Source organism: Crotalus tigris, unplaced genomic scaffold (assembly GCF_016545835.1).
Source record: "Crotalus tigris isolate CLP2741 ecotype Arizona unplaced genomic scaffold, ASM1654583v1 scf7180000018330.590113, whole genome shotgun sequence".
Classification (NCBI taxonomy): Eukaryota; Metazoa; Chordata; class Lepidosauria; order Squamata; family Viperidae; genus Crotalus; species Crotalus tigris.
In genome coordinates this window covers 227,949-249,351 of record NW_024096945.1, presented here as the reverse complement: position 1 = coordinate 249,351, position 21,403 = coordinate 227,949, and the positions used below count along the sequence as shown (strand labels likewise).

Here is a 21,403-nt window from a genome sequence, read left to right as displayed (position 1 = left end):
GGTTTCTAATTTAGTAGAGGCGTTTGGGGAAGCAGATGATTTTACCTGATAAGTTAAGGGAGAGAGCTCTTAGGTGAAAAGTTAAAGCTGTTTATTAGGAGAGATAGCGCCGCGATATTCTTCAAACTGACGCTCAACACGAGGCCCCAGAATCCAAACGATCAGCTCTGGACTCCCGATGAAGAGATAATTTTGAAATGAATGGCCACGTTTTACAGCAGGGGGCCATGGGTATATTAGAACATAGTAATTTCAAGTTTAGGCTTGATAAAACGCTTTCCATCCTGTCGAAGTCAGCAAAGGTTGCCGTAGTCACATCTCCACTTTTAATTGGTTTTGCACATGGCTTTGTGGAGCAGAAAGGACTTTTTCACCATTATTGCAAAACAGAAAAGAGAGGACACCAAACTTCCCCTTCCTTCTCTCTCTCTCTCTCTCTCTCTCTCTCTCTCTCTCTCTCTCTCTCTCTTTTTGCAGTGGTTTTGTAGACAATCGAGGAGTCAAAGAAACCCAGTTCAGAGAGAAAGTTGGCATCAATGCTTAGAGCCAGTTGGGTCTCGTGTTGTGTTTTTCAACATTAACCTGACTAGAATTCACGTTTCCCTATTCCCAGTCTAGCATCTTTATCTACTAGACCAGTGGTGGTGAACCTATGGCACGGGTGCCAGAGGTGGCACTCAGAGCCCTCTCTGTGGGCACATGTGCCATTGCCCCAGCCTCACCTCCTCCCGTGACCCCCTCCTCACCAGCAGCCCCCCTGGAGGAGAGTCGCCCCCCAGCGTGGCCCACACAGAGCAGCGCAGCCAAGGACATGGCAGCCAGGCAGTGTAGACAAGACTCTGCCCTCACACCCCATCGCCCACAGTTGATGCTGCGGGGCGCGGGCAGAGAGCATGGCCGCAATGATGCTGCTGGGCTGCCGGGGCGATCTGCAGCGGGCCCTGGAGGTGGTGAGTGACCCTGCGGGCAGGCGGGGTGGGACCGGGGCAGGGGGTATAGCGGGGCCGGGGTCAGTTTTTGGGCACTCGGTCTCTAAAAGTTTTGCCATCACTGCACTAGACCGATGTTTTTCAAACTTGGCAACTTTAAGATGTGAGGGGGAAGAGGGAGTATACTCATGGATTTGTATTTAATTTCTGCTCTGATGTTGAGACTCTAGAAAGGTGCAAAGAAGAGCAGCAAAATGATTAAGGGACTGGAGGCTAAAATATATGAAGAAGGGTTGCAGGAATTGGGTATGGCTAATGTTGAGAAAAGAAGGACCAGGGGTGACATGATAGCAGTATTCCAATATTTGAGGGTCTGTCACAGAGAAGAGGGAGTCAGGCTATTCTCCAAAGCATTTGAAGGCAGGACAAGAAACAATGAATGGAAACCAATCAAGGAGAGAACCAACCTAGAACCAAGGAGAAATTTCCTGACAGTGAGAACAGTTAATCAGTGGAACGACTTGCCTCCAGAAATGGTGAATGCTCCAACACTGGAAGTTTTTAAGAAGAGACTGGGTAGCATTTGTCTGAAATGATGTAGGGTTTCCTATCTGAGCAAGGGGTTGGAGTAGAACAGGGCTTTTCAACCAGTGGTACGGGTACCACCTGTGGTACATTGGCACCTGGCAGGTGGTACGCGAACATCCTAGAAAAGTGGTAGCTGGGGAGGGGAATGAGCTGAACCGATGGCAGCACCACACAAGCCTGAGTGAGAGATGGCTGGAGCTGCAGGGCTGTCAGGGCTCAGCGGAAGCGCCAGGATCAGTGCCAGTCTCCAGCTGGAGCTTGGTGCTGGTCCTGGTGCTTCTGCTGAGCCCTGAAGAAGCACCAATCAGTTAGAAAGCAGCACTGATCCTGGCACTTCTGCTGAGCCCAGAGGAAGCGCCGATCAGCTGGAATGTTGCAGCCTCTCCAGGGTCTTGTGATTTACATTCAGATGCTTGGCAACTGATTCATATTTATGACGGTCACAGTGTCCCAGGGTCATGTGAAGTGACCAAAACCTGCTGCAACCACCCAGCAATGGGGGGAATAAAAACCAAACACCCCCCACCCCATCCCTGCTGCCAATTCTCAACAGAAATGCTCACAACAATGAAAACCTCGGACAGGAGGAAGACCGCCGACAGGTGGGCAGGCAGGTGTCTTGCTCGGTTGTGGCTTGGGGGGCACTTTTTTCAGTGCCACTGTAACTTCGAACAGTCACTAAGCGAACTGTTATAAGTTGAGGACTACCTGTACTTTATCACTTTTTTCCCTTTTTTTTTTTTTTTGGTCATCAAGTTTTTGAGACCTTGCTAGGTGACTGGTGGTACTCGGATGTTGCCATATCCTAAAAGTGGTACAATGGGTGAAAAGGTTGAAAAGCCCTGGACTAGAAGACCTCCAAGGTTCCTAATAAATCTATTATTCTGTTATTAGTAGTTGAGTCACATTTTTAAGTTCTCACAAACTCCCGAAGAACACTTTCTTCCCAAGATAAGGGCTGTGTCAACATCTGGAAAGCTTGGGCAGCTGTTGAGATCCTACAGGCCCTTGCTGGTCCCTCCTTTGGATTCTCCTAATGTTGTCCCAACCCAATATTTTGAACATCGTTTGTGGCTGGATTAATGGCTACATCACTAGGCCTCTAGGATTTCAACAGCTGCCCAAGCATTCCAGATATTGACACAGCTCTTGTCTTGGGAAGAGTTCCCAAGAGCTGAATCTGAGACCTTCAAGCAATGTTTCTCGACCTCAGCAACTTTAAGAAGTGTGGACTTCAATTCCCACAATTCCCTGTCCAGCATGCTGGGGAATTCTGGGAGTTGAAATACAAAACACTTCAAAGTTGTCAAAGTGGAGAAACACTACCTTCAAGCATATGCCAGGCTGCTGTGGGGTGGATTATCACTCAAATAATCTGCGACCCTGCCACTGCCAATTATCTGTGTCTTCGTTGCCAGCATTGCCCATTTGGGCAGAAAAACCCTAATAAATTATCTTTAAAAGATAACATGTAATTTTGAAAACTGGAGAGGCTTGAAAAACAACAGCTGTAATGCCTTAGATTTCTTTTGAAAAATGTTTGCAGTGTCTTGAAAGAAAGGGGGGGAGGGAAACACCCTGTAGAGTTATTTGTTTAAAGCAGCACAAATTCCCTCTGCTTTACGTGTGTCCCATCGTTTAACAATAACTGATGCTTTCTGCTGATAAATGGCCCTCTTTTATGCAGACGAGCAAATTAAAGAGAAAACCATTGGCGTGGCAGATGGGTTTTGTCATTTTAATATGTCTCACCTGGTACAATGTGTTAAAAATGGGACATTATCTCTTAAGGTGATCCAGGGTAAAATATACACTGATATCCAACCTGTTGGTGGCAGGGTGGATGAAGATCCAAAATCAGTGCAGTGTGTTTATGAAAGTGGTGTGTCTCAGCTTCTGAGAACATGCAAAGTACAGCTGATTAGAGAGGGTAGACATGGATTTTTTAAATGTTTATTTATTTATTTGTATATCATCATTATCACCATTATTATTATTATCGATCATCGCACAGTCAGCCAGATGTTCAGACTGGATTTGGCATTTTGTCTACCTATCGAGTCCTTACCCACGACCTGGGATAGGCAGATGTGGATGTTTGATGGTATTACAGGTATCGTCGCAGGATGGAAGCAGTTCCTAGTAAGGCCACCTTTTGCAATTGACTAATGGTGAATTTGTCAATGCCAATGGTGTTCAAGTGGTGCTCCAGTTGTTTTGGGATTGCACCCAAGGCGCCCATGACTATTGGTACTATCCTTGCTTCCCTTTGCCACCGTCTTTCTATTTCTATTTGTAGGTCTTTGTATTTTATTATCTTCTCCAGTTCTTTCTCTTCTATTCTGCTGTCTCCAGGCACTGCCACGTCCACTATCCAGACTTTTTTGTCTTTCTTATCGACAATTGTTAAGTCCGGGGTGTTATGTTGCAGGTGCTTGTCTGTTTGAATTCTGAAGTCCCAGAGCAGTTTAATTTTATCATTTTCTGTGACTTTCTCTATTTTATGATCCCACCAGTTCTTGCTTACAGGCAAATGATATTTCTTGCAGATCTTCCAATGCACCATTGTTGCTACTTTGTCATGCCGCTGCTTGTAGTCAGTCTGTGCAATCTTCTTGCAACAGCTTACCAGGTGGTCCACTGTTTCTTCAGCTTCTTTGCATAGGCAGCACTTACTATCTGTTGTTGTCTTCTCAATTTTGACTTTGTATGCATTTGTCCTTAAGGCTTGGTCTTGTGCAGCCAGAATTAGTCTCTTTCTTCAATTTTCCTGCTCTTAGCCATTGCCAGGTCTTGTTATTATCTGCTTTCCTAGCTATTTTTTTAATGTACTGGCCGTGTAGTGCTTTTTCTTCCCATGCCTCTATTCTGTTCTTCATCTGGTCTTTCTTGTAGGTCAGTTTGGTCTCTCCAGTAGTCAGTAAGCCTTCCGTCATCATCATCATCATCATCATCATCACTACTACTACCAGTACTATTACTACTACTACTACTATTACAAATAACTAAAGGCAGTGAACATATCCAAGACCCTTTCCTCCTCCTATTTTCCCCACAACAACAGCCCTGTGAGATAGGATTTATAGACTAAATTCTTCCTTGACATTCAACATGGTATTTGGACAACACATTTTACACAAGTCAGGAAAAGATCTTACAAGTTCACTTGCAAATACACTTAGCCAGGATAGTGACTTAAGTTGTTGAAATCCAACCTGTGTGGTCGATTTATACTTCAACGCGTTGCGTGAAGTGAGGTACATAAGTCAATTCAGTGAATGGGTTAAACATATTGTGTCCTATCAGTTTCCAGCTGATTTTTGGCTTTTTCTGGACAAGTGAGAAAAATTTACAAACAAGGTAGTGGATTGTTGTTACGCATCACTATTTTCTAAAAACGCTGGAGTGACCTATCTGGAGTCTAAGGACATTGTTGGCAATAAAGATGCTTTGCTTTTCACTAGGCAATCTCTGTTTTTAATTTTTGCCTAATATTTAAGAAACTTTAAAACTGAGCGAAGCAGAGGGTGTAGTGTGGACATAAGATGATACGGTGGTGATCTCCGTGTTATGTAAACACAACCATTTCTTCTAAAGCACCTGATATTTATATGGGTCAGGGGTATCCAACCTTGGCAACTTTAAGACCCGTGGACTTCAATTCCCAGAATTCTCAGCTATGGGGAGTCCACAAGTTCAAGACAAGCTCATGATAGAAAAGAAGAAAGGAATGCGTGGAAGAATGGAGAAGTGGTAGTTAGGAAGCTCTTTACAGTACTATCTTCTTCCTGGACATCTTGGATGTTGGGAAGAAGGAAAGAAGATTTGCCATTCCAGTAGAATTTAAATCAGCTCTTCTGTTCTCCAAATCAAGCTCTTCTATGGCACCAAGTAGATCCTGAAGTTGAAACTCAAAATACTTTGGCCATATAATGAGAAGGAAGGACTCACTGGAGAAGAGCCTGATGCTGGGAAAGATGGAGGGCAAGAGAAGAAGGGGACGACAGAGAATGAGATGGCTGGATGGAGTCACTGAAGCAGGAGGCGTGAGCTTCAATGGATTCCAGAAGATGGCAGAGGACAGGAAGGCCTGGAGGAACGTTGTCCACGGGGTCGCGATGGGTCAGACACGACTTCGCAACTAACAACAAAAATGCTAACTTTCCATTGTTTTTAATATTTCCCCTTTTCTCCCCATCTTTGCAGCTCAAAAGGGCCAGTGGCTAAGTGGCTTCTTTGATTATGGCTCCTTTTTGGAAATTATGCAACCCTGGGCTCAGACCGTTGTGGTTGGCAGAGCCAGGTAAGTCTTCAACAAAGATTAAGAATAGTAGCAACAGTAATAATCATGCACGGAGCGCTTTAGCATCCTCAGAGCTCTTTTTTTTTTTTAATAAATTTTATTAAATAGCAAAAAAAAAAAAAGAAAAAGTTTAAAAACATTGAACATGGTAAATCAGACTTGACCAACATCTCAGTTCATTCCTATTCATAATTAACTAAACTCTATACAATAACATCGCTCTAAACTCAATCTTAACTTATCTCATCACAGTGACCTCCAAATTTTTTCCCCCACCATTTATAAAATTTATTCCATATTTGGTAGAAATCCATAACATCCTGATTTTTGAGTCTTTTAGTTAACCTATCTAATTATGTGCAATGCATAATTTTATAAATTAAAATTTCCTCACTAGCTACAGCTGTATTTTTCCAATTCTGAGCGAATACTATTCTTGCCGCTGTAACCACATGAATAAATAAATACATATCCTCTTTACTAGCATCCTCAGAGCTCTTAAGATTCTTTTTTATTAGGGTAAGAACTCTATAAGATAGCAAGATAACGGAATTAAAAAGGAATCGGGGTCATTGCGTGTTATTGGCAAATGCAAAACACAAAACTATTGGGGTGCAAAGTGTTTTGAATTCAAAATGTTCTGAGCTTCAGACAGCTCTTTGTTTACAAAAGAATTTTGTTTACAAAAGGGTTGTTTACAAAAGGGTTTTGATGCTAGTTCTAATTGTTTGGGATATGTTCTGAGCAAGAATCAGGAGCTGTTCAGAGTATTTCTGATAAGGTCAGGACCACTCATTTCAAGCTGAAAATGGCAGGAATATCCCTCCTCAAAATGAGCCCCTTGATAAGCCAAACCCTCAAGACTGTACATGAACCTTGTGGATCTGTAGGTATATTTTTGAACTTCAATAGAGAATATTATTTATCGGTGGTTTGTATTTAATCCATCCTTTTGAATCCTTTTTTAAAAATTAGATCATAATGCTTTGTTATGGGGAAGTGGCCTGAAAAAAAGATACTGCTGCTTTAAAGAGTCCGCTCATTAAAATTATTGCAGATTTTAAAGTTACAGTAACTGTTTCTCAGACTTGCAAAAAAGCTCGAAAAAAGCAAGTTGCTTTAAGGAGCTGTGCTCCTCCAAGGCTACAACATTTCCCGCAAATCGTTTTCAAAATAGACACAGTCCATCTAGCTGTGGATCCGTAATCACGCCAAATATAGAATTTGGGTGGTTAATGCATCTGTTTTATGCCTTTGGCCCTTTATTATTATTAGTTTATGTTCTTTATGTTCAGTTTAGGGCCGTGATGGCTCAGTGGTAAAAGAGGCTGAGCTTGTCAGCTGGAAAGTTGACAGCCTGGGTTTGAGATCTCAGCATCACGCGAACGGGTGAGCTCCCGTTCCTTGCTCCAGCTCCTGCCCACCTAGCAGTCTGAAAGCATGCAAACGCGAGTAGATAAATAGGTATCATTTTGGTAGAAAGGTAACAGCACCCCATGTGCCTAGGTGTAGTCATGCTGGGCACATGACCACGGAAATGCCTTCAGACCATGCTGGCTGTCTCGGTTAAGAAATGGAGATGAGCACCATCCCCCTAGAGCAGTGTTCCTCAACCTTGACAATTTTAAGGCATGTGGACTTCAACTCCCAGAATTCCACAGCCAGCATTGCTGGCTGTGGAATTCTGGGAGTTGAAGTCCACATGCCTTAACATTGTCAAGGTTGAGAAACACTGCCCTAGAGTCAGACACCACTAGACATTAGCTTGAGCAGGGTCCGTAAGATTATCTGGGACATTACACATCCTCATCACAACCTGTTTTCCTTATTACCTTCTGGGAGGAGGCTTCGTGGTATCTGTAACAGAACATCCAGATTCAGCCATAGTTTCATTCCATACAGCATTAGCCTTGTGAACTCTCAAGCTTCCTCCTTCTGTTATATATTCAAGATGGACAGTATTTAATATTTATTTGCTATGTATATGTAGGGGTGTGGGTCTATACCAGGGGTAGGCAACCTTGGCTCTTTTATGACTCGTGGACTTCAACTCCCAGAATTCCTGCACCAGCCATGCTGAGGAGAAATGGAGAGGTTTCCATGCTGAGCCATGCTGGCTCAGGAATTCTGGGAGTTGAAGTCCACGAGTCATAAAAGAGCCAAGGTTGCCTACCCCTGGTCTATACATTTGTTGTATATAGTATGTTTAGGTATGTGTCATGTATGTGTTTCACTTTGAGAGCGGGCAACTAAATTTCTTTTGAAGTGTGCCATTGTGCCCACAGTAAAAAAAAAACACGACAATAAAGGTTATCTTATCTTATCTTGGTCTATGTTCAGTTTATTTTCTAAAAACATTTTCGGCTGAGGCTTCTTCCAGGCATTATGCAGGTTTTAAAAACCAGACGCAGAGTTTTGAACAATGCTGGGGAATGTTGCCTATGTGTTTAATGTGTGTTTTGTTTTTACTAGGCTGGGTGGCATACCACTGGGAGTGGTTGCTGTTGAAACGAGGACAGTGGAACTGAGCATTCCTGCAGATCCAGCAAATCTAGACTCAGAAGCCAAGGTATATGGGTTGAAAACATCTGTATGACCACTAGAGAAACATTAGATGCTTGGATTTTGGCATGCCAGATCTATTAAGCCTGTTCTAATTCAAAATTGGTGGAGTGCTGTCTGAGCTTGATGTTTGCTTTGCATATATTTCATTACTCGATTAAGTAACATCATCAATGCAAGTGAATATGGGGTTAACTCCCTATTTACATACTATACCTTGCCCTGCCTGTGTTGGTAAAAAGTGTGGTTTTCTCCTTGGCAGTTCCTTGATTAGGAGATTGTTTTCTATTCAATTGTTTGTCCGATGTCAATCCATGCTTATCTAGGGATTTTGTCTTATTGGCTGCTGGAGGGAACGGATTCTAATCTTTTCTTCTTCTCCTTCTTCTTAGCTTTCTTTTTCTTTTTGAATGTTGTGTAAATGCTGTTTAGCTCTCTGTGTCTCTGATTTGTTTGAATACCAAACTTTGAGGAATTCCCTAGCATTTTTTGGGAATTAGCTTGGTTTAGGATGCTCACAGTTTCCCAGTTGAAACTATGGTTGAGTCTGTTCATGAATTGTAAGATTAAGGAGTTTTCATTGTGTCTTCTGACTGTGGTTTGGTGTTCATAAATTGCTCAGCTATTCTTTTGCCTGTCTGTCCTACACTGTGGCAGTTACAGTCCTTACACTGTAATTTGTAGATCAGGGGTCTGCAACCTTGACAACTTTAAGACTTGTGGACTTCAGCATAGCTGGCTGAGGAATTCTGGGAACTGAAGTCCACAAGTCTTAAAGTTATCAAGGTTGCAGACCCCTTTTGTAGATGACACCTGTTTTTTTTTCCCCTTTGTCTTCTAGGTGTTTCATTTTACTTAGGATCTTTTGAAGGATTGTAATTGGTTTGTGTGCTAGAGTGATGCAGTGTGCTTGTAATAGTCTGTTGGTTGTTTCTGAGACATTTTTGATGTGTGATAGTGTTATTCTTTTCATACGTTGGACTGGTTGTGCTGCAGTGGGTTGAATGGTCAGACACTTTTTGGGTCAAGTTGTGTGGATATCAATTTTGTTGGAAGATATTTTATAGACCGCTTGTTTCCTTTTTTTTCCTGGCGTTCTGGGTTATTGCAGTGCCTTCGTGCTCATACAGGTAGTCCTCAATTTATGACCACAATTGAGTCCAAAATTTCCGTGGCTTAAGTGACACATTTGTTAAGTGAATTTTGCCCCATTTTACGACCTTTCTTGCCACACGTGTGAAGCGAATCACTTTTAGTTAAGTTAGTAACATGGTTGTTAAGTGAATCTGTCTTCCCCATTGACTTTGCTTGTCAGAAGGTCTCAAAAATTGATCACAAGACCCCAGGACACTGCAGTCGTCATAAATAGGAGTCAGTTGCCGAGCGTCTGAATTTTGATCATATGACCATGGAGATGCTGCAATGGTCGTAAGCGTGAAAAACAGTCACAAATCACTTTTTCAATCCCGTTTTAACTTCAAACGGTTACTAAATGAATTGTTGTAAGTTGAGGACTACTTATCGTTTAGAATTTTTTTGGAAAAAGATGTTGTGGTTTGCCGTGGGATTCAAAAAAGACAGGATTTTCCTGGTCAGTTTATTGCTGTGATTAACAGTCTTTTCCAAGGTTCCCAGCATTTGTCTTCAGGTATTTTGAGACTGCAGCCAATTCAAGCCAAGATGACCATTGATAATAATAATAATAATAATAGACAAGCACCTGCAACATAACACCCCAGACTTAACAATTGTCGATAAGAAAGACAAAAAAGTCTGGATAGTGGACGTGGCAGTGCCTGGAGACAACAGAATAGACAAGAAAGAACTGGAGAAGATAACAAAATGCAAAGACCTACAAATAGAAATAGAAAGACTGTGGCAAAAGCAAGCAAGGGTAGTACCAATAGTAATAGGCTCCTTGGGTGCAATCCCAAAACAACTGGAGCACCACTTGAACACCATTGGCTTTGACAAATTCGCTATTAGTCAATTGCAAAAGGCGGCCTTACTAGGAACTGCTTCCATCCTGCGACGATATCTGTAATACCATCAAACATCCACATCTGCCTATCCCAGGTCCTGGGTAAGGACTCGATAGGTAGACAAAATGACAAATCCAGTCTGAACATCTGGCTGACTGTGCGATGATCCATAATAATAATAATAATAATAATAATAATAATAATAATAATAATAATAATAATAATAGTAATAAAGTTGGAAGGGGTCTTGGAGGTTATCTAGTCCAATCCCCTGCTCAGGCAGGAAATCCTATACCATTGTCTGGGGAATTCTGGGAGTTATAGTCTCAGGCACCTGGAGTGCATCAGGTTGAGGAATTCTGGGAGTTGTAGTCTCCGGATACCTGGAGGGCATCAAGTTAAGGAATTCTAGGAGTTGTAGTCTGCATATCTGGAAGGCATCAGGTTGGGAAATTTTGGAAGTCGTAGTCTTGGCACACCTGGAAGGTATCAGGTTAAGGAACTCTGGGAACTATAGTCTCAGCACACCTGGAGAGCATCAGATTGGGGAGGAATGGACTAACACAACCATCTGTCTAAGAGTTTTCGACTTCTGACTTTATATTCCAGCCGGATGATAACTATTTCTCGTTGTAAAATCAAGGTGGGGCGTCTGATTTAACGTCGGCCTTTATTCCAACATAATTTCAGCCTTAGGCAGCCAATGTGGGCAAGAGATGGTATTCCCAGTTCTTGTGGGAAGAACACAGTCTTCCATTTCTGCAGGCGACTGTCCCATCAATGAACTGTCTCTGCATTTGTCTTTTTCTTTCTGCATTGCTGATCTTCCCTCTCTCCACCCCCTGCCACAGATCATCCAGCAAGCTGGCCAGGTGTGGTTTCCCGACTCTGCCTTCAAAACCGCAGAAGCTATCAAGGATTTTAATCGGGAGGGACTTCCGCTGATTGTCTTCGCCAACTGGAGAGGTTTCTCAGGTGGAATGAAAGGTGATTATTATAAAAAAAAAAAAGAGGAAGGAGCACGGTGAGAAATGGTGGTGCAGATGACAGGGACAATTGCTGGAACTTAGGAATGGGCTTAGTGACATAGGTCATCCTTGATTTACGACCACAAGTGAGTCCAGAAATTTCTATTGCTAAGCAAGGCAGTTAAATGAATTGCACCCAGTTTTAGGAACTTTTTTGACCTAAGTGGCTAAGCAAACCACCGCAATTGTTAAGTGAAGCATGTGGTCTTTAAGTAAATCCAGTCACTATATATCAGTGGTGGCGAACCAATGACACCCGTGCCAGAGGCGGCACTCAGAGCCCTCTTTGTGGGTATGTGCACCATGCCCCGGAGATGGCAACCGTTCCTCTTCAACCAGCCCCCCGCTAACTCGCCAAGGTCCCATGTGGGCAGATACATCCCAGCATGGCTGGTTTCTCTCCCCCCCCCCCGTCCCATCCCTCCTGGCCTCGCATGCTCTCATTTTCCCGGGCACGACCCACTGTATCGCCTCCTCAGCTGTCGGCCAGTCATCCAGTTCAGAGGCAGCTTCTCTGAACTGCTGGTGGCGGACTGAGGAGCCCCAGAGTGAGGAGCCGGCAGGCTGTAGCTCAGTGGTTCTCAACCTTTTTAATGCTGCGACCCCCAACCGGTCGTAAGTCGAGGACTACTCAACCAGTCGTAAGTCGAGGACTACTCAACTGGTGCAGCACAGTTTGCAGAATGGGACTTTTGGCGGGCTCAGCAGGGCAGAGACAGCCTGGACAATTCCTATTGGCTTTTGAAAGCCAATAGAATTAGACTCTATTCAAGAGAGTCTATTCTATTGGCTTTCAAAAGCCAATAGAATAAAAGGGAGTAGCACAGCTAAAGAAAAGGGGGAAAAAATGGCGGACTGCATTGTTTGGCAACCCCCATGAAATGGTCGTTCGATCCCAAATGGGGTCCCGACCCACAGGTTGAGAACCACTGCTGTAGCTGCTGACGGACACTGTCAGCCCCCATGTGCTCGCTGGCCTCTGTGTGCGTGGGCCGATGGTGTCAGGCAGCAGCCACCCCGGCCCCTGCCTCGCCTTGCCCTGCAACAATGGCACCCCTACCCTGCCTTGCCTTGCCTCAGCCCGCAGGATGAGCCTCATGCCCACCGCCCCACCTGCCAGAGACCCCCCGGATCTCCCCCAACCCTGCCCGGCCCCCACAGGTATCCCTCCCCACAAGCAACATCGAGGTGACCACGCCACCTTGGCCACACCCACCCAGTCTGGCATGACCATGACAGCCACGCCCATCCAGTGGACCACGCCCACCTGGCACCTGGCGATAAATAAGTGGGTTGCAGTTTGGGCACTCAGTCTCTAAAAGGTTCGCCATCACTGCTATATATGAATGATTGTAAGTCAAGGACTACGGTATTCTTATCTCATGTAAAGGAAATCAGGTTAGGTTGACTGGACAGGCTTGTATGAGAGCACAAAGCCCATTAATGGCAATGGGACGATTGGGTCTGGTGGATTTTCTGTGTCAATGTTTAGCTACTTAGTCACTTGTTTTACAGGTAGTCCTCAATTTTAACGACCACAACACAGCCCAAAATTTCTGTTGCTAAGCAAGACGTTGTGAATTTTGCCCCATTTTACAACCTTCCCTTGCCACAGTTGTTAAGTGAATCACTTCAGTTGTGATGTTAGTAACAGGGTTGTTAAGTGAATCTGACTTCTCTATTGACAGCCATTTGTCTGAAATGGTGTAGGGTTTGCTGCCTGAGCGGGGGGTTGGACTAGATGACCTCCAAGGTCCCTTCCGACTTTATTATTATTATTATTACTTTGCTTGTCAGAAGGTCCAAAGAGGGGATCACATGACCCCAACACGCTGCAACCGTCATAAATACATGCCGTTTGCCAAGCACCCAGATTTCAATCATGTGACCGTGGGAATGCTGCAATGGTCCTAAAGTGTGAAAAAACTGTCATAAGTCATGTTTTTTTCAGTACTTTTATAACTTGGAACAGTCACTAAATGAATGGTTGTAAGTTGAGGACTACCTGAACTCAGTACAGGCAATCCCCAAGTTACAATCGTTCATTTACCGCTAGTTCGAAGTTACATGATAAGCACCCGCTAGTGCACGGTTAGGCAACCTTGGCTCTTTTATGACTCGTGGACTTCAACTCCCAGAATTCCTGAGCCAGCATGGCTCAGCATGGAAACCTCTCCCTTTCTCCTCAGCATGGCTGGCTCAGGAATTCTGGGTGTTGAAGTCCATGAGTCATAAAAGAGCCAAGGTTGCCTATCCCTGCCGTAGTTCTTACGAGCAAGTCCCGAAATTATGAATATTGCAGCACCAGGGCAGTCGTTCGCCCTTGCGAGCAACCGCAGTGGCAGTGCAACATTCACCCTGGTTATTCCTCCCTCGTTAACCCTCCCTCCCCACCCCTGCCCCAGCTCTCCCTAGGCACCAGGCCTTCAATACTCACCCTGCAAAGATCGAGATCCTTCGCTTTCTTGGCTGCTCCAGGCCTTCGGTGCATCTGCACAGAACGGAGGCCTAAAGTAACGCAAGATCACGCGAGGTCAGTGGAGCGAGAGCTCATGCTACTGAGCTCGTGTGATCTCATGGTGCTTTAGGCCTCTGTTCTCTGCAACAGAGAACGGAACCGAAGCCAGAGGGTGCTTCCACGGGGCTGCGGCGGCTCAATCCGGGCGTGGAGGCCTTTTCCAGCCTGCTGCCCACCTGGAACTGAGGCCACAGGACGCTTCTGCAGCCCTCCAGCAGCCCCATCCAGGCACCAGAGCCTTCTCCAGGCTGCTGCCGCCCAGAAAGGGGCCACCGGCCTCAGATCCAGGTGGCAGCGGCCTGAAAAAGGTCTCCGGCACCCGGATCGGGCTGCTGGAGGACCGCAGAAGCCTCCTCTGGCCTCAGATCCGAGCGGCAGCAGGAACCACACCAGAGAGGAGACGGATCTGTTCCAGGTGAGTCCGGCATGGCAGGAAGGGAAGGGGAAGCATGAGGTATCCCAGTGGGTCAGAAAGGCCTTGGGGGGTCTGTTCCATCACTAGGCCCTCCATGGTCTTCCCCACCCTGAGATACCTCATGTTCGCTTAACGAGCCATGTATGTCTTAACGAGCAAGGGAGTGATCTCATTCGAGGTACGAGATTCACTCTACGACAGTGTTTCTCAACCTTGATAATTTTAAGGCATGTGGACTTCAACTCCCAGAATTCCACAGCCAGCAATGCTGGCTGTGAAATTCTGGGAGTTGAAGTCCACATGCCTTAAAATTGTCAAGGTTGAGAAACACTGCTCTACGAGTTTTCGAGTCACGAGTGGAATGGGCAGGCTCCATTACACTCATAACTCGAGGACTGCCTGTATGGTTCTGTGCTGCCAAACTTCATATTTATACTAAATATGAGGTGAACAGAGGCTCCCCTTTATTTACAGATGCAAATGATTATAAATTGGAGAGGATGTGTAAATCAGGATTTGATGTTCTGCATGCTCCATGGTTTTTCAGTGACTTTTGGTGCCTCCATAGGATCAAATAGTTAAACACTGGCATCAAAGTGATGGCATTTGGCAGGGCTAGTTATTTTTCTTTTCAATTAAGGATGCAAAAAAAGAGATGTCAAGCCTTGGGGAAGCTAAATGCATCTATTTTCAGTAACGCTTTGTCCCCCTCCTCCAGGCTCTGACAAATAAAACAAATTGGGCTGAAAAGCATAATACCATCCACTCAGAAGGTTTTCTATTTTATCATTATATAGGGACCAGAATTTCCATTACTAAGCAAGGCAATTGTTAAGCAAGTTATACACAGTTTTACAACTTTTTTTTGCCACAGCTGTTAAGTAAATCACTGCAGTTATCAAGTGGCTCATGCAGTCACTAAGTGAAACTGGTTTTTCCCCGTGCTTGCTGGAACTGGTTGAAAAGATTGTAAATTGTGATCATATGAATACTGGAATATTGCATCCAGTTTTGGTCGCCACGATGTTGAGACTCTAGAAAGAATGCAGAGAAGAGCAACAAAGAGGATCAGGGGACTGGAGGCTAAAACATATGAAGAACGGTTGCTGGAATTGGATATGTCTAGTTTAATGAAGAGAAGGACGAGGGGGGACATGATAGCAGTCTTCTAGTATCTCAGGGGCTGCCCCAAAGAAGAGGGAGTCAAGTTATTCTCCAAAGCACCTGAAGGCAGGACAAGACGCAACGGGTGGAAACTCATCAAAGAGAGAAGCAACTTGGAACTAAGGAGAAATTTCCTGACAGTTATAACAATTAACCAGTGGAACAACAGAAGTTGCGAATGCTCCAATTCTGGAAGTTTTGAAGAAGAGATTGGACAACCATTTCTCTGAAATGGTATAGGGTTTCCTGCCTAAGCAGTGGGTTGGACTAGAAGACCTCTAAGGTCCCTTCCAACTCTGTTATTCTGTTATGACCCCAGGGCTCTGCAACCATCATAAATACAGGCTGGTTGCTAAGCGCTTGTATTTTGATCACATGACCGTGGGGATGCTGCAAGGACTGATTGTAAGTTACTTTTTTCAGTGTTGATGTAACTTTGAGCAGTTGCTAAACAAATAAATGCAAGTCTGGGACTACCTGTATATCTCTGTAGCTTGTAGGCTTACAAGAATAAGGAAAATTGAAAGTTGATCAGTGACTGGTCAAAAAGCAGTACCCCCTTGATCTCAGATCATTGGAGCAGCCTGCAATCTAAAACTCCAGGGACTAGGAACCAGCAGAGTGATTTGGGGGATCTAATACATTCTCTGCATGAAAAGCCATCAGTCCCAAGGTTTTGCCTTCCCCTCCCCTCCAAAAAAATCTATCTTCCAACTTAGATATTATCCAGCACTGGCAGGTATAAAAACTCCGGGCTCCTGTTGTCAATCTCACAGTTCCCCCTGGAGAGTTGTTTGCAATTTTAGTTTCTGTGTTAGTTGGGCTACAAGGAGAAGCAGGAAAGGATTAAGCCGGGAATGAAAATAAACAATTATAGCACCCCTTGGTGAGCCTAAGAACACACAAATACATGCATATGTACACACATCGCTAAGAAACGGCTGCGCTGTGGGTAAAATGACTCCAAAATTGTGTGTAATGAGAAGGAAAAGATTAGAGAGAGCTTTTGCCATGTTGAGAATTGACATTAGTGGAGGAAGGGGGAAATTCTTTACAAGTCAGTGCAGGGGGTCTAATTTAGACTGGTGTGTGTGTGTGTGTGCGCGCGCGTGTTTGCCATCCACACACGTTGGCTTCAGTTCATACATTTATATCCCCATCCAGATATATTCTGTGCAATAAATAAAATCACATTGAGAAGGGAACGGCTGCCTTCCTCTGAACACATTCCAGTTAGCTACAAAGCCGTGCTGCCTATTGCAAAAAAATTAAAATTTTTCTGTTAAAGCACGCCTTGAATATTTAGATGGAGGCAATGGCTTATTTAGACGAACTGCCAGTGACCCACAACAGTGAGACATCAAGCGTGAAATTTACTGGAAATTAGCACCGGGGTCTCGAGCCCAGCATGAATGGGTTGATAAGATGCAAATCCCAAAGTATTAAACCGCCTTGCTGGCAGCGCTACGGGGCCATTCGCCGTTGGTTTTTCATGTTACCCCTTTTTTTCCTGCACCACCCTCTGGGACAGGTTATAAATAACAATAAAAAGGAACAGTTACCAGAGACTTTAATCGGAATAAAAAAAAAAGACTTTAAAGAAAGATACCAACAACACTGGTTGTACGGTGGCAGAGCCAAAAGTAATGAATGTTCTTCGGGGCTCTATCAATACAACGGAGGTTAATTCCAGCTTTGAATGTAGTGTAAAATTGACAGGCACGGGGGTAAAAGAGGAAGACCGCAGTTGCCGAACTGAGAGAGGAAAAAATATGGGTGTTTATTTTACAGGGAAGCTAAGAAAGTTGATAGAATTTTTTTTTCCCCATTGCACGGAACTAATCATTAAAATGTTCTCCTTATGATTTAACATTGGACAATGGATAGAATATAGGGAATATCCTCCTGTCATTGCTTGTTGACAATCCAGGTGAGGATTGTTTCTTTGTTCTTTTGTTTCCGCCTTTCAAATTTTTACAGAGTAGATGCAGGTAGTCTTCCACTTATGACCACAATTGAGCCCCAGATTTCCATTGCTAAGTGAGACAGTTTGTTAAGTGAATTTTGCCTCACTGACGAATGCTGGCTTAGTGTCTGTTCAAAGTTACATCTGGCCCTACTAGATTTGAAGTTCTGATTCTCTGCTCTTCCCCTGTGATCACGTGATTGTATTTTGGGTGCTCAGTAACTGTATTTACGATTGTTTGCAGCGTCCCAATATTTTTGCTGGAAGCTGACATTTACCGTATATTCCGGCGTATAGGGCGAACCGGCGTATAAGATGACCCCCGACTTCGACGCCGAGTCGCATGCCTAGAAAGTCGTCTTATACGCCGGAAACTACCGGTATTTCCGACATATAAGACGATCGATGCCAAGTCACATGCCTAGAAAGTTGTCTTATATGCCGGAAACTACGTTATTTCCGGCGTATAAGACGATCAATGCCGAGTCGCATGCCTAGAAAGTCATATTATACGCTGGAAACTACCGGTATTTCCGACGTATAAGACGATCGATGCCAAGTCGCATGCCTAGAAAGTCGTCTTATACACCGGAAACTACGTTATTTCCGGCATATAAGACGATCAACGCCAAGTCGCATGCCTAGAAAGTCGTCTTATATGCCGGAAACTACCATTATTTCCGGCGTATAAGACGACTCGGCGTATAAGACGACCCCCGAGTTTGGCGCCTGTTTCAACGCTCTCAAAAGTCGTCTTATACGCCGGAATATACGGTACTTCTGATTTCTGGAAAAATACGCCCATTGCACACTTAATGACCGCCGTCAAAAAGGTCACAAAATCAAGGTCAGTCACATGATGATCTATCCCTTGCTTTTTCAAGAGGCAACTGGACTTCCTCGTTTTTCTTTGAAGATGTTTCTCTTCTCATCCAAGAAGCTTCTTCAGCTCTGACTGGATGGTGGGGAATGGGAAGATTTATACTCCTTGCAGACAGCCGGTCATTTGCCTTCTTTTAGAGAGTCGTTGAGGCCACCTGGAGGCTTATCTGAGTAGTGCAGATGGGTGTGAAGCCTTCCTGGAACTGCTGAAAGGACTGTGTTGTAGACTGGAGATGGACGATGTCGTATCCCTCTGTTGGATGACTGAGAATCTCCATGGACACATGATGATCTATTTAATAATCAGCATGACTTATGAGTGTAACTCTGGGCTCAATTTTTATCATAAGTTGAGGACTCCGTCTATATAGTCGGTGGTATAGCTCAGGATAGCTCAACCTCGAACACGTTAAGAGGTGTGGATTTCAACTCCCGGAATTTTAGCCAACAGGTTCTGGACAGGGCATAAAACTATAAGAAAGACATCAAAAGAGCTTAAGCTATTAAATCAATAGGAAGCCTGGATTACAGGTCATCTTTGATTTAGGGCCGCAATGGAGCCTGTGCAATACGGACCAAAATTGTGATGGCCGTTGTGTGGGTCACTCCTGACCAACTCACTTTTGTGAACCTTTTTGCAGCAACCGCGGTCATTGAGCTGTAAATGGGGGGGGGGGGGCAGTTGCTGAATGTCCAGTATGAAGCCACATGACCATGAAGTGGGGTGTGGCTTGGCCAGAACCGGGTTGTAAGTTGAGGACTATGTGTACAAACAAAACAGGGGCCATTAAACGAATAACAAACAAATAGCAAACTATCCCTGCATCTGGGGGGGGGGGGGAGGAACAGGCTAAAAAAAAAAATCAGCTTTACCGCCTTTAAGGACATCTTTTGACCCCCTTCACTAACCCTCACCCTTTAGAGATTGCCCTGCTATGTTTTCCTGAGCAGCTACACATACAATTTTAAACCATTCAAGATTAAAATCGTTGTTTTTTCCCTCAGAAAGTTGAGTGCTGGCATCAGTGACTATTAGCTGTTACAGTTCAATAGACAGTTGGTGCCTTGGCTTGAATAAAATTGCTACGGCTTGTGAGGATTTTAGTTCTTTAGCAGCAAACAGTCTCCTTCCCCTTTACTTTTTATTTATTTAAAATCTCCATCTTGGTGCGAACGAGTCCTCTTTCGCTCAGGCTGCTATTTCCACATAAAATACATGCTCGTAGCAGGAGTGAAAAATGCCACGCTAATTACACCATTATTTTATTATGTAGCGCGACTAAAAAAAAGTCTACTAAAGAATTAATTTGGTTAAAATAATTTGAATTGAGCAATTATTTCCTTAACACTGGAATTAGCTGAAAGGAGTTTCAAGTGGTTTATTGCCAGTGCTACATAATAAAATGATTGTTTAATTAGCAATAAATTTGTCATTTGCTATAGGAAACAAAAGGATTGTTTCTTTCATCCAGACGTGACGGGGCTCCTCTTTTTTTTCTCAATTTTTTTTGAGCTACCATGCTCTTCTTTGCCTGGCAACAGATTAAAGATCATGCTGGATCAAAGCAAAATTATGGGTGGTTATTAAGTTCAGGTCGTCCTCAATTTACAACCATTTGTTTAGCGACCATTCAAAGTTACAATGGCACTGAAAAATATCGTACAACTGTTCCTCAAACTTATTATGTTTACATTAATCACATTACATCATCCCTGTGGTCACGTGATCAGAATTCAGGCACTTGGCAACTGGCATGTATTTATGACGGTTGCAGCATCCTATGTCATATGATCATCAGTTATGAGTTACTGGGGGGGGGTTGCAACAAGCAAAGTCAAGGGGGTGAAGCCAGATTCACTTAAAGACCATGTCACTTAATAACCATGGCCCAAAAAAGATTTAAATGTCTTTATTTGGGGACTACAGACCTTCTTTTCTTCCTGCACGGAAAAGAGTAACAGATTAATAGAGATGGAAGGGACCTTGGAGGTCTTCTAGTCCACTCCTCTAGGTCCCTTCCAGCTCTGTTAATCTGTTATTCTTTTCCACGCAGGAAGGAAAAAAAGATCTGTAACCCCCAAATAAAGACATTTAAATCTCTCTTTTTTGCCAAGGTTGTTAAGTGAATCACATGGTCTTTAAGTGAATCTGGCTTACCCCCTTGACTTTGTTTGTTGAAAACCCTGAGAATTAGACCTCCTATCTTCAGGAACCTTACAGGTAGTCCTCGACTTACAACCATTCGTTTAGTGGCCATTCAGAGTTGGAATGGTATTGGGAAAAAAAGTGACATAATCATTTTTCACACTTACAGCGGCTTGGCAGCTGACTTGTATTTATGACGGTTGCAGAGTCCCGGAATCATGTGATTCCCCTTTTGCGACCTTCTGGCAAGCAAACTCAGTGGACAGGTCAGATTCGTTTAACAACCGTGTTAGCAACTGAACAACTGCAGTCATTCACTTAACAATTGTGGCAAGAAAGGTCCTGAAATGGGACAAAGCTCACTTAACAACTGTCTTGTTTAGCAACAGAACTTCTGGGCTCAATTGCGGTTGCAAGTCGAGAACTATCTGTGCGTCTCTGAATACTAGCTCTTGCATAGTCAAATTTAGTCTCGAAGGAGAACATTTCTACCCTGGGGTTCCACGACAATTGTCAAGTTTGATTTAGTCCTCCGTGTCCAAAGACCATTGGAAGGATTTCTTCCTTCTGTGAGTTTGTCCCATTCTTCTCCTTAAAAGTGGTTGAAGCCAAATGCTTGAACCAGCGAATCCCACAAGTTAAAGTGGGATGAGGGGCGGGGTGTTTATTCGGGAGAAAGTAACAGACCCACTTCTTACTCCTATGTCCTTCTCCTCCCCAGATATGTATGACCAGGTGCTGAAGTTTGGAGCCTACATTGTGGATGGTCTGCGAGAATATAAGCAGCCGGTTCTTGTTTACATCCCACCCCAAGCAGAACTCCGAGGAGGTTCCTGGGTGGTGATTGACCCCACCATTAATCCTCGACATATGGAATTGTACGCTGACCGGGACAGCAGGTGAGACTGTTCTTCTGATGT

At 44.1% G+C, this 21,403-nt stretch overlaps 1 protein-coding gene across 5 annotated transcripts in view; it reads left to right on the top strand.

Annotated features, from left to right (window-relative positions):
• Positions 1-21,403, top strand: part of ACACA (acetyl-CoA carboxylase alpha) — a 268,972-nt gene that overhangs the window by 216,824 nt on the left and 30,745 nt on the right. For all 5 annotated transcript variants that reach the window (XM_039350417.1, XM_039350415.1, XM_039350416.1 and 2 more), the window contains 4 exons: positions 5,724-5,820; positions 8,293-8,389; positions 11,216-11,351; positions 21,205-21,382. In XM_039350417.1, coding sequence (XP_039206351.1) covers positions 5,724-5,820; positions 8,293-8,389; positions 11,216-11,351; positions 21,205-21,382 — 508 coding nt within the window. The remainder of the gene's footprint in view (positions 1-5,723; positions 5,821-8,292; positions 8,390-11,215; positions 11,352-21,204; positions 21,383-21,403) is intronic.